At 44.6% G+C, this 12338-nt stretch overlaps 1 protein-coding gene across 1 annotated transcript in view; it reads left to right on the plus strand.

The window, feature by feature from the left end:
* Nucleotides 1–12338, plus strand: part of Trappc10 (trafficking protein particle complex subunit 10) — a 61900-nt gene that overhangs the window by 10213 nt on the left and 39349 nt on the right. Inside the window, exons 2-3 of the mRNA XM_021649662.2 lie at nucleotides 3103–3184; nucleotides 6509–6644. Coding sequence (XP_021505337.1) covers nucleotides 3103–3184; nucleotides 6509–6644 — 218 coding nt within the window. The remainder of the gene's footprint in view (nucleotides 1–3102; nucleotides 3185–6508; nucleotides 6645–12338) is intronic.

The following is a 12338-nucleotide window of genomic DNA, read 5'->3' on the forward strand; positions in this document are numbered from 1 at the left end:
TGCTTTGATGAGAAGAAATGCCATCCTTGTGCTTCTAGCACCCTCTGCCCACTCAAGTGTAATTAGCCTCCTCTTCTTTTAGGGGACAGTTTTAAGTTGGCATGGTCCAGGCAGGAACATGAGCTCTCAGGTAGCCTCAAGTGCACCTTGTATCAGTAGATAACTGCTCTGCCTCCCCTTTGGGGAATTTTCTGAGTCCCTAGGCTCTTGGTGGTTCAAGCAGCACACCCAGGCAGTGCCCACCCTTCTACAGGGCTGGGCATCTCATGCCACTCCTTACTGTGAGCATTTGAGCACTTTTGTGTCCACCCTTTATTCTGGTCCTGCAGTACTTAAAGGGGCTTCAGCCACTATGGCCCAACACATCCCTGTAGCTGCCTGTGAGACTAGGTATGCTCCAGCAGCCAGGGTTACTGTACTCTCCCACCTCAGCCTCCGCTCTGTATTTGTAGTCAGCTCTGAGCGCTGGGGTCTGCAGGAAGGAGCCCTGTGCTCATGGCAGTGTTTCAAATGTCTTCGCACATTAATGTGGTAGGCCCTCATGGTGAGTGGCCTATCGGCCTTTTTCATAGCCTCCTGAGTCAGGATAGCAGAGCTGAGTTTTCTGGCAGGGGTCTCGGAAGCTGTGCTTCGGTAGCTGTTTTAGGAGCAGCCGGCCTGCCTACCACAGCCTGCTGCTCCGAGGGAGTCGTGTTGAGCCAGGCCTTCCCAATCCAAACACTCCCTTCTCTCCTGTGCTGTTTCAGGAATCCAGAGGGAAATGTCGCCATTAATCTCCTCTGTGAGCAGAGATTGAATTCTTTTGAAAATTTCAACAGTTCCCTTCAGGTGTTGGGGAAAGCACCTCTCATTTCCACAATACTGATAGAAATACGCAAGACTAGTAGTGGCTATGTGTTTGTGTTCTGAGAAACTTAGGGTGGCTTGTCTTCATAGTCTGCACGTGTGAGTGCACAGGTGTGTGTGTGGTGCAGCTAATGCTTGGTAGGTATGTACATCTGTGCATTGAGGTCAGAGGTCAACCTCAGGTATTCCTCAGGAGCCACTCACCTTGTTTTTGAGACAGTCTCTTACCTGGCCTGTAAACTGACCTCATGGTCTAGACTGGGTAGCCAGTAAGCCTCAGGGTCCACCTGTTTCCTGGCCTGGGATTAGAAGCATGTGCCACTGTGACAGCCTTTTCACATGGGTTCTAGGGACAGAGCTGTGGTCCTTGTGTATGTGGGACAAGCACTTTACAGACTGAGCCATCTCTTCAGCCCTGTATTTATGTTCTCGCTCATTTAGTGCAGAGCCTCAGTGGGTCAGAAGGCTTTGCCGCCTTATAAAGTGAGGGCTCTAGGGCTGCCATAACAGGCCCAGAGACAGCGGGCTCTAAGCCCTTTCCCCCTGGCTTATGAAGGGCCCATTCCTTCTGCGCCCACATCCCTAGGGGCTCCTTGAGCTTACATTTTCTCTTCTCATCAGGACACCCTTAGGTTGGATTAGGCCCTGTACTCAAGACTTCATTCCAACTGAACCATCAGTTCCCAAGGCCTGATCATCTATGGAGGCTCCACCCTGAGGTGCTGGGTTAGGAGCTGAGAGACATCTGAATTTGGGAAGACAAAACTCATTTCCTGGTAGGAGTGGGAGTCAGATGTAATCATGAGCTAGATCCTCCAGTGTGCAGACAAAGCCTTTGTACATGGCAGGTGCATAGCCTGTACCACCAAATCAGAAAACAGGTAAAGGCTAGTCCACTCCAGAATGAAGGAAGGCTCGTTGCTGCACACACAGGCCTTTCTGTGCAGTGGTTTCCATGTGGAGAATGGCATAGGGATTTCTTACTCCACTGATTTCTCAGATGACTAGCAAGTAAATGAACAGGATGAAAACCACAGCAGACTTGTAATGGTTTCTGTTAGGCCTTGCTTGGTGTGTGTGTTGACCTACTGTGCTGTCAACATACCTGATGACTAGCCCTTCTGGGGAGCTGTCCTTTCCCTTTCCTGTCTAGTGTACAAGGCACAGGAAGGACAAAATGCTGCATATGTTGTCAGTCAGGACCAGGCAGTCAGCTTTCCAGCACAGGCTCGCCTCCACTTCCAGGTGCCCCGATACAACATCTGTCTCCCTGGAGTGTCGATACTGCAGTGTAATTTTCAGGATCTGTTTTCGGCTCATGATGGCAAAATAAGCAACTATGCTAATGACTCACATCAATTCCCAGGCTCCTCTTTAAAATCAATAAAGGCAGTTAGGAGAGTGCTTTCTCTTAAAGAGGATCCTGGGTATAACAGTTTAGTTGTCTGCAGTAAACAGTTCCTTTTCAGTTTATGTATGTTATGGTCGTGTTGTCCATTCAGGAGAGCCAGATGGGCTTTTCGGTTCTGTTAAAGTTAGGATGCAAGCTGAATACCAGTGTGAGGTCAAGCATATGTATCTTCCTAGGGCAGCTTTCTGCTAACCGTACCTGTTTACCTCTAACTTCCCAGGGCCAGGGGCTCACAGGTAACGTACCCAGTCTGAGTTGGGGTCCTGTGCATTTCTTCCTCTTAGTTGCGGATGTCCAGTGGATGCCCTGTGTTCGCACATTTCAGTGCTGTTAGATCTAAGTGGGTTGGGGCAAAACTTCTCAGGCTTCCTTTGCTTATGTGGAGTTTTTGGCTCCTTTGTGGTGTGAGAAAAATAGGAGACTGGGCCAAGCTGCTTCCAAGGCAAACCTCATTCTCTGTGACAACCATAGCCCCTTGTAGAGGCTCTGTGAAGGGTCCCAGTTCAACCAGGCAGATTAAGTGCTAGGGTTCCTGAAACTATAGTCACTTATTTTATGCACAAAACAGCCTTGCTTTTTGATGTGTTCTACTGAACATAAAATGCCTAAGAATGTTAGGTGTGGTGGCACATGCGTATAGTCCCAGCACTTGGTGAGGCCAGCCTGGTCTACAAATCGAGTCCAGGACAGCCAAGGCTACACAGAGAAACCCTGTCTTGCTAAAAAAAAAAAAAAAAAAAAGGAAAAAAATGCCTAAAGAACATCAACATCATTAATTATAAAGTATATTTTGCCCATATTTATCTTAAAATGACATAACTGGTTTCTCTTTGTTTCTGTTGTAGGTGCTGGAGATCAGAATTTATTTACCTCTATTTATCCGACACTTTCCCAGCAGCTTCCACGAGAACCAATGGAATGGAGAAGGTAGGGGGTCTGTGTTTTGGCTGGACTCTCATTGTAGTTCAGGTGTTTGAGACAGTAAACGCCTCTGTTCTGAAGTGCAGGCTGGTGGGCAGAGTGGCTCCTCTGAATGGTAGGGCTTGCCTCAGGGTTGTTGTTTGTCATGTTCTTGGTGCTGGGGGTCATATCCAGGCCTTTACTTTCCTAACCTCATCATTAATTTGTTCTGTTGAGATAGAATCTTGATATGTAGTTCATGCGGGCCTTGAACTTGCTTTGTAGCCCAGCCTGGCCTCAAACTTGCAATGCCCCTGCCTCTCCTTAATGAGTAGTACAGGCTGGACCACCACTCCAGGCTCTTGATTTCTGTGTGTGTGGGGTACTGCACCTGTGCCTAGGGACTTTCACACAGGTGAGCACTCTTGTACGGAGTGGCAGCCCAGCCTCTTTCTACTTTTTTTCTTGCTGAATTTCCCAGGATGACCTTGAACTTGTTTTGTAACCTAGATAGGCCTTGTGATCCTCCTGTCTTACACAATTGAGTACATGAGCTACCTGGCCTGTCTACCCCATTTGTCCCAGACAGAATTTGTTGCTGTTGTTTTAGGTATTAGATGATAGGTTTTTGAGGTAAAGATCTATTTTGTAGAAATGATATTTTTTTCCCTAGTTAATCAGTGCCTTGAAAGGTATGTACAGAGGCAGCAATACTTTTAGTATCTGTAGGGAGATTGGGTACAGCTGTGTTACTAGAGCCTCTCTGCCCCTGAACCCCTTTATGTCCCTTAGCCCCTTTCCCCCCTCTCCAGATTACAGGTATGTAACTGGCTTCATGCTAGTTTGTTTGTTTGTTTGTTTATTTATTTATTTGGTTTTAGTTTTTCCCAAGACAGGGTTTCTCTGTGTAATCACTTTGCCTATCTTGGACTCACTTTGTAGACTAGGCTGTCCTCAAGTTCACAGTGATCTGCCTGCCTCTGCCTTCCCCAGTGCTGGGATTAAAGGGATGCACCACTATGCCTGGCTCAAACTGTTTTTAAGGATGAGAAACCATAGAGAAAGATCTTACTTGGAAATTTGTATGAAAAATAAAGAAGGCAGAAGCTAGGTTGAAGCTAGTTGCTTTGTTTTATCCACTCCTACCTGTGGTGTGTTGGGGTGGAGCAGACAGACAGAAAAATAGATATGTGTTGCCTAGTGACTTGCTGAGACGTAATCATTGATTAGGAAGTTGTGCTGATAAACTAGTATCACTTGTGGAAAATGTGTGGATTTTGACTGAGTCCAGGTGACCAGATTTTATTCAGAGTACTTGAAGTTTCCCATTGGTGTGCATATTGTGTGGTTCTGATTCCTGCGGTTCTCTTATGTCAGACTACACACTTTGTCCTACTAGCATGAAAGATTACTGTGCTGGGTGTCTCTTGGCCTCTCTAGTGTGTGTCTAGTCTTTTTGTGCCTAGAGTGGTGTCTCATTTAGTCACGAATAATATAACAAATGCTCAGTGCTGGAAAGTGCTCATTGAGAAAATTATTCAACATCTGAAAAGAACTGGTGCTGTTAAAAAAAGAAAACACTTGAGTAGATTGACGTGGGGAAGGGGGTGGTTAATCCTTGTAGAAATGGTGTAATCTATAAAGGATGTCAGATAAGCACATTACTAAACATCTCTGAAGACACAAGAAGACAAATGTTCATGAAGCAAAAGAGGAGATCATGGGGAAAAACAAAATACAGAAACAACATGTATTTATTTCTTCCCTTTTCTGGAGCCCCAGTCAGAGAGTGTGAAGGACTAACTAGGCTTTTAAAGAGCACTACAGGCTGAGGTATTTATGTGAACAGAAATTTAGTTGACATGTGGTTCTGAAGGCAGGAAGTCTGGGACTGCAGGATAGCTTCTGATGCGGGTCCTTAGCATAAGTATGCTCCGCAGTGGCAGCTTATTCCATTTCTGAAATGGGGCCATCATACATGCTGCTTCACAGAGGGCTGTCTTAGCACCAGTGAAGTGTGGACTAATACAGAGGACTCATAAGAGCAGCAACAGATAGAGAGGGAAACAGCAGTAGCAGTTACAGAATGTGGACCTAGTTTGGGGAGAAGAAAGACAGATGGAGAAGTTGAGAAAGAAACTCTAAGAACATTGGATCTACCTGTTCTATCAGAAAGACAAGTCTACCACAAGTGACAAAATGTAGAACTTGGAAGGCAAGGGAGAAAGCAGGGCTGGTGAGGTTGCTGGAGTACAGACAAGGAGCTCTTGTACCTAGGAGTCCCACCTCCTCTGGACAGTGAGGTGTGTTCCTGGTCACCTCTGTTGAAGCCTGGAGGTTCCTTCTGTGCAGAGTTCTAGGGCCTCAAGTCCAGGCACGTGAACAAGAGCTACCACAGTCAGGGTCCTGTGCTCCTGGGCCTTGGGGCAGCCATGTGGTACCTGTTGGATTTGGTCTTCCCTGCAGGAAGCAGAAATGTCTCTAGACTGTTAGGAGACCAGAAGCAGCAGCCTCTCAGGGGGTAACTGAAAGAGGAATTCCAGCAAAGCTTCAGTCTCTGAATAAAAGATGTGATATATGTAGCTCGGAGGATTTTGAGGTAAAAATGAAAATCAATAGCAGAATGGAAATAGATCATAAACTTTGAAGCCAGCAGAACAAAACATTGCAAAAAGGAAATGTGATTACTCACAGAAGACAGGTAGTAGAGAGTTTATGAATAGAAAGCCCACAGTGTGAGTGTAAGCACAATCCTGGTTAATGTAGACAGCCTCAGTTTGTTAAACACAGAGCATCATGGGAAAGATGTGTTACAGAGAGCAAAAGGGACTCCTTATATGTAGATGAGCTGCAGGTGGCCTGTGGGGTTCGTGGCTGTTTTCTTGGGTTGAAAGGGAGGCTTGTGTCACTCCCTAATTTGAGCTCTGCAAACAAAACTCTGTTCTTTTCCACCAAAAATTCAGTAGGTAACAAAAGTGTTAGGGCTCTTGAGAGTGTGAATACCTTTCTGTACTTTTGACACTTGGGACAGGAGTCTTCCCTGTTAGAGTGAGCCTGGGGTAGGGGTACCCTGCAAGGGTACTACTGTTCTCCCAAGTGCATGGCAGCCTTGCTCAGGTTGACCCTTGAGCTTCTATGCCTTGTGTTCTTGAGTAAATGAAAGGCGTTCTGGCGAGGGGGCTGTGGTGTGAGAGCCGTTTGTAATAATCCATGCAGGGATTCTGGCCAGTTTTAATTCATGACTAGCATGGTTTTGAGCTCCTAGATATGAATGGATTCTGTATTGTCACAGCTCTAGTTTTCACTGTGTTGTTCAGTTGTCTTCTCGGTGACTTTTAAAAACTGTTTTAGGTCCTATGGCCGGGCTCCAAAGATGATTCACCTGGAATCCAACTTTGTTCAGTTCAAGGAGGAGCTGCTGCCCAAAGAAGGGAACAAAGCCCTGCTCACCTTCCCCTTCCTCCACATCTACTGGACGGAGTGCTGTGTAAGTACTAGCTGGGGCAGAAAGCCTGTCAGAGTGGGAGTCAATCATGATGTAGTGTATGGGGCTGTGCTCTCTTTTGGTGTTTCGTTGTCTGGGTTCCTCTGTCAGACAGGTGGTTTTGCTCCGGGGTTTCTGCATCACCTGATTGGGGATCCTAGAGTACAGCATGGTTCTGGCTGTGAGCCTTGGCAGCCGTAGGGTTAATCAGCTTGAACTTGTTCACCTTGTGCTGTCATGACCTCCTCCCCACCCTACCTCCCCGCCTCCCAACCTTAGAACTTGCTCTATTTAGTAGGCCCCATTCTTTACTGTGCTTAGCATTATAGCTTTCATTTGTGTTTTGTAAGTGTGTATTCATGGACCCAGATAGGATTCTCCTGCCGTGAACTAAGGGGAAGTTCTGAGGGTTATTTCTTCCGGTCTAAGTAATAAAATAAGCACTTAGCAGCATTCGAAGTACAAAAGTCACTTCCTCTGGGATTTCAGCTTGCCTTTGAGGCTGTGGCGGTGTTTTGTGACTTGAATAAGACAGACTCTGGAGGCCTGGGCCTGGTTGCAGCTGGACTCTGTTCCATGTATTGTTTCACAGGAGGTCACAGGATATGGGGGATGAGTGCGAGGTGTTGTCTACCAGGCAAGCTTCCTAGAGCTGGCCACCTCTACCTGGCATGTTCCAAAGTTTGAAATGAAAAGCAGATGTCTTATTAGCCACATATACCTACAGTATAGACCTAATAGAATACTGGGTGCCCTCCCTGCATTCAAACCCCAGGTGTAATGGGAAGCTGCTTCATAGGCAGGATGGCCATGCCAGATATGTCCTATGAACTTTTCTCTCTTCATCCACAGTGTCAGATTATTTTTATTTATTTTTTATAGTGCTGAAAATCAAATCCAGGGCTTTGCATGTGCTAGGCAAATAATACTGAGATGCATCCCAGTCCAAGTACATTACTTTTTTTGGACTGTGAATAAAGCTTTCATTCCATGTGTTTTCATATAACTTTTTTGTGTGTAGGAAGCCAATTAATATTCATATTAACCTTGGTGAACTCTTTGATTGTATGTGCTAGAGTGAGAGAGAGAGAGAGAACGTCTCTGCTTTTTCAGAACTTAACTGGAAAAATTGTTTTCTCTGGCGTTAAGAGGTCATGGCCACCTCTGCCCTCATTGACCTTCTTTGTGGGGCGTTCCTAGCCTTCCTCCATTACTGTGGATGAGGTACAAGCTCACATGAAGGAAACGGCGTCCACTCCCATTTTTCTCAAGAGTCTACACTAGGACTGCAGGTTAATTTTCCTAACGGCCTCTTAGACACAGCAGAAGTAGCCCCACAATTTCCAGCGTGTATCTGTGAGGGCACTGAGCTCTAGTCATGTTCTGTCAACACGGACCTGCAGTCCTGCTGTAGGTACCTCTTGGCAGTCTTGTTTTCTCAACATGATACTGGAGAGTACTCAGTGGAGTCCCTGGGATTTTCTGCTCTCTGTTCACATGAGAACAGAGGTTGGTCTATAATTTTTGTTTTGTGCTATCTTTATGAGGCTTAAGTATTGATACCATTTATTTTTATTTTATGCGTTTGAGTATTTTGCCTGCATGTATGTATGTGTACCACATGCATGCTTGGTGCCCACTGAGGACAGGAGAGTGGGCATTGGGTGCCTTGGAACTTGAATTAAGGATGGTTGTGGGTTGCCATGAGGGTTCTGGGAAACCAACCCAGGTCTTCTCTGAGATATTTCTTGAGCCCCTCAATATTATCTTTGAGCCATAAAACGAATTTGGAAGTTTCCATTTTTTTCTTTCTTTAACTGTTGATGTTGCATTGGAACTGCTGACTGTGAGGTTTGGGTGTTCTGTGAGAAGTGGCTATCTTCCTGGGAGTGCTACCTTGGAAACTTCCTGATCCCTTCTATGAAACAGGTCTGTTTCAGCCATTGTTAATTTTGATAGACTGTACTTTGTGCTTAGAAGTTGTACCTCTATCTGGGCTTGGTCGCGCATGCCTTTAATCCCAGCACTCAGGGAGAAAGAGTCAGGTAGACTGTTGTGAGTTCGAGGCCAGCATGATGTGTAAAGCCAGTCTAGGACAGCCAAGACTACACAGAGAAACCATGAGAGAGAGAGAGAGAGAGAGAGAAGGAGTTGCTCATCTTTTAGCGTTGTTTCCATTGAGCTGTACCAAATAGTTCATCTTGACCTACACTCCTGGTCCTCAGCCCTTACTTTGTGTGTCTGCTTTCTTTTTTCGATTAAATGAATTTGTCAGAGATTCACAATTTTAATTTATTAATCTGATTTACTATTAACCTGTTCATTCATTTCTGCTTTCATTTTCATATAGTTTGTTTTTCTGGTGTTTTTTTTTTTAAGTTTCTGAATGGATATATTCTTATTCTTAAAATTTTTATTCATAGCAGGTCTTTTAAAGTTATGAATTTTCCTCTGGTTATTATTTTAAATGCATCTTGGCATCTTGTTTTTCAGACATAGCCATTATTATTGTTGTTATTATTATTTTGTGTGGGAGGTCCTGGGTCTCACACATTATAGGCAAACGCTGTACCATTGACCTAGTTGCCTAGCCCATTACATTCTCTATTTTCTGTTTGTATTTATTTCTCCTTTAGCCAGTTCTTATTTATATATATTTTCTTTAAGGACAGAGTCCCACGGTGTGTAGCCCTAGCTGGCCTGAAAGTTGCTATATAGACCAAGCTGACTTTGAACTCACAGAGATTCTCCTGCTGCTGCCTCTTGAGTGCTAGGATTAAAGATGAGGGCCACCACACCTAGCTTTTTCTAGGATTCCTTAGAAAGTATTTTTTTTCCAGAAATGGTTTTTTCAAAAGCTGTTTTTAGAAATAGTTAAATAGTTTGGTTGTGTTTTATTCACAGAGAATTGTTTATATAGTATCTGCTTTGTGTTACTTCATCTTTCCCTGTGACGCCATTTTTCAGATTGGGATATTAAAATGTGGGTCCAAAAGAGTTTTAGAGTCCCTTGCGTTGTGGCGTCCTGTCTTTACGTGGTCTTGTGGTGGCATGTTTCTGATCCCCTGGCATGCTCCTTAAGATAGGTGTGTAGGCGGTGTCAGGCACATATATCTGTAGTTAACCTAAGTGAAGCATGTAATTTGCCAAAAACGGTTTCTAGATGTGTCCTACTCAGGAAGGTCCTGTGTCTGAAATAAGAGTTGATCTTCCCTTAATTGCCTTTGGTAACTTTGTACCGTGTCACTTGTGTTTGGTCTGTAAACTACAAGTTATTTTTCTGCAGGTGGGAACTGTGGTTTGAGGGTCTAGACATCCAGCCTTGTTTAAATGGACAGCAACTTGGCATGGCGCCACTTTCCTAATACTCTCCCCTTTTCCATTTATTAGACAACCTCAGCTCTGTTTAAACCATGTTCTGTGTACACAGCAGTGTGGGTGCTTCAGCTGTGTTGACTGTTGTCTGTTGTGGGTCAGAGTCAGTCTTTTCTTACATATTGTATAGTCTGTTCTTTTAAAATAAACCTTTGCTGACACACATTCTCTCTTCTCTGTCAAGTGTGTAAGTTGTGTTTTTTGAAAATGTTTATTCCAGTATGCCCTGTCCCACATGCTCTTCTCTGCATGCTGGGAACTTTCCTGTGTGAGTTTTAAAGCATTCTATATCTTCTGCTGACTAGACCCCAGTCATTGTTGTGGGAAGCCTTGTGTTCTCAGAATGCCATGAAGAGGGGCCCAGGTCATTTAGAGACTCATCTCTTTCAGGTTCTCTCTTCCAACCTGAAACCCCGCAGCTGCCCCCACCTCATCTTCTGCCTTCTATGAGCACAGTAGTGCTAGAACTCATTGCCATTTGCAGTAGGTTGTTTCAGTGGGAGAGAGAGACAGGAAGAAGGAAGAGAAAGGGAGGGAGAAAGGAGACATGGGAGTTTTGATTGAATTTGTCTTGTTTAATTCATTACTGATTCAAGATTTTAAAGTGGTAAGTTTTCTTGAATTTAGGACCATGATTTGAGTCTGTATTCCTTTGTACCTTGTTAGGGCCTTAGTCACAATTCCATAGAGGCTTTGCATTATCCAACTCCTCACTCCTGCTTAGTTTATCTTGTGATCATTGTAAATGATATTTTTTCTTCATTTTAATAAGGAGCATGCTTTTTGGTGTGGGTTTTTTTTTCCTCTTCCTGTTTTGGGTTTTGTTGTTGTTTGAGATAGGGTTTCTCTGTGTAGCCCTGGCTGTCCTGGAACTCGCGGTATAGACCAGGCTGACCTTGAACTCAGAGATCCTCCTGCCTCTACCTCCCCAGTGCTGAGATCAAAGTTGTGCACCACCACCGCCAGGCTGTGTTTTGTTTTTTGAGTCAGGCCTTTTTTCTGTGCTGCTCATGTTATGTTAACCTCAAACTTGCGGTCTTGCCTTAGGCTCCATGGTACCAGGGTTGCAGTATGCACTAGCATGCTTGACTCACTCTTTCTTTCTTCTTTTTTCTTTCTTTCTTTCTTTTTTTCCCTGTGGTGTGGTGGTGGTGGTGTGTGTTATGCATGGTATGCATGTTCCATGTCACATAATGTGGAGGCAAGAGGACAGCTTTTGGGCCTCAGTTCTCTCATCTTACCTTGGGGGTCTTAGGGATCTAACTCAGGCTGTCAGGGCTGGTACAGGTAGCACCATTTCCACCCGAATCTTGCTTCTTTATTGTAAGAGGTTGTCTGGAGCAAGCTGGCAGAAGGTAGCAATGACTTCAAAGCCTTCCTTTAGACTAGTCTTGAAGGGAAAGCTGTATGTAGAACAGGACTCCCAGTCCCAGTCCTGGTCCCCACTTCCTAGGAACCTCACCGTACTTTGTTACTGTTTCTATTTTAAATAGTCCAGGGTGGTTAAAAACAAGGAGACTGTCCTTCACCTTTCTTAGGCAGGTTTCCACTGAGCTTAGTAGCTTTGATTGTGTTCATTTCCTCTGCCTGGCGGGTTTCTTCAACTGTGTTTTCACACTGCAGAGCCCTATGTGGTCAGTTTTTTCAGCTTTTATGTATGAAAAGGTCATTATTTTACCTTTGTTTTCAAGGCTATTTTCACAGGGTAGGACATTGTAGTTTGACAGTTGTCTGTCTTTCTTTCCAGAGCTGATGCATCTTTATTTTATTCCTTGTGTATGTGTTAGTGTATGTATGTGCACCCCCATGTGCAGGAGCCTGCAGAGGTTAGAAGCACGGATCCCCGGAACTGGAGTTACAGGCGCTTGTGAGCTGCCACGTGGGTGCTGGGAGCAAATGCAGACCCTGTACAAGAACAGTAAAGACTTAGCTACTGAGCTGTCTCTGCAGCTCCTTTCTCAGAGCTTCTTGAAGATGCCTTATGGTGAATCAACAAAATCAACATGTGTCCGCATCAGCATTAAGAGTGGCTGAAAATCCAAAGAGCCAAAGTGAGACAGTGAGGAGGAACTGTTAAAGGAGAGGGGAGAGCCTGTAGAGGTAGCTCAGCCATTAAGAGTACTGGTTGCTCTTCAGGATCTGATGCTCTCTTATGGTCTTCATGGGTACCAGATACATATGTACTACAACGGCAAACATGTAAACAAAACACCCATCCATTCATATAAAATAAAACCAAATAAATTGTATACATTAGAAAGTGTGTGTATATTTAAACAATGGCTGTTTCTAAAAGTGTTAAGTTTATTTAAATTGTGGTAA

Source organism: Meriones unguiculatus, chromosome 16, assembly GCF_030254825.1.
Source record: "Meriones unguiculatus strain TT.TT164.6M chromosome 16, Bangor_MerUng_6.1, whole genome shotgun sequence".
NCBI lineage: Eukaryota > Metazoa > Chordata > Mammalia > Rodentia > Muridae > Meriones > Meriones unguiculatus.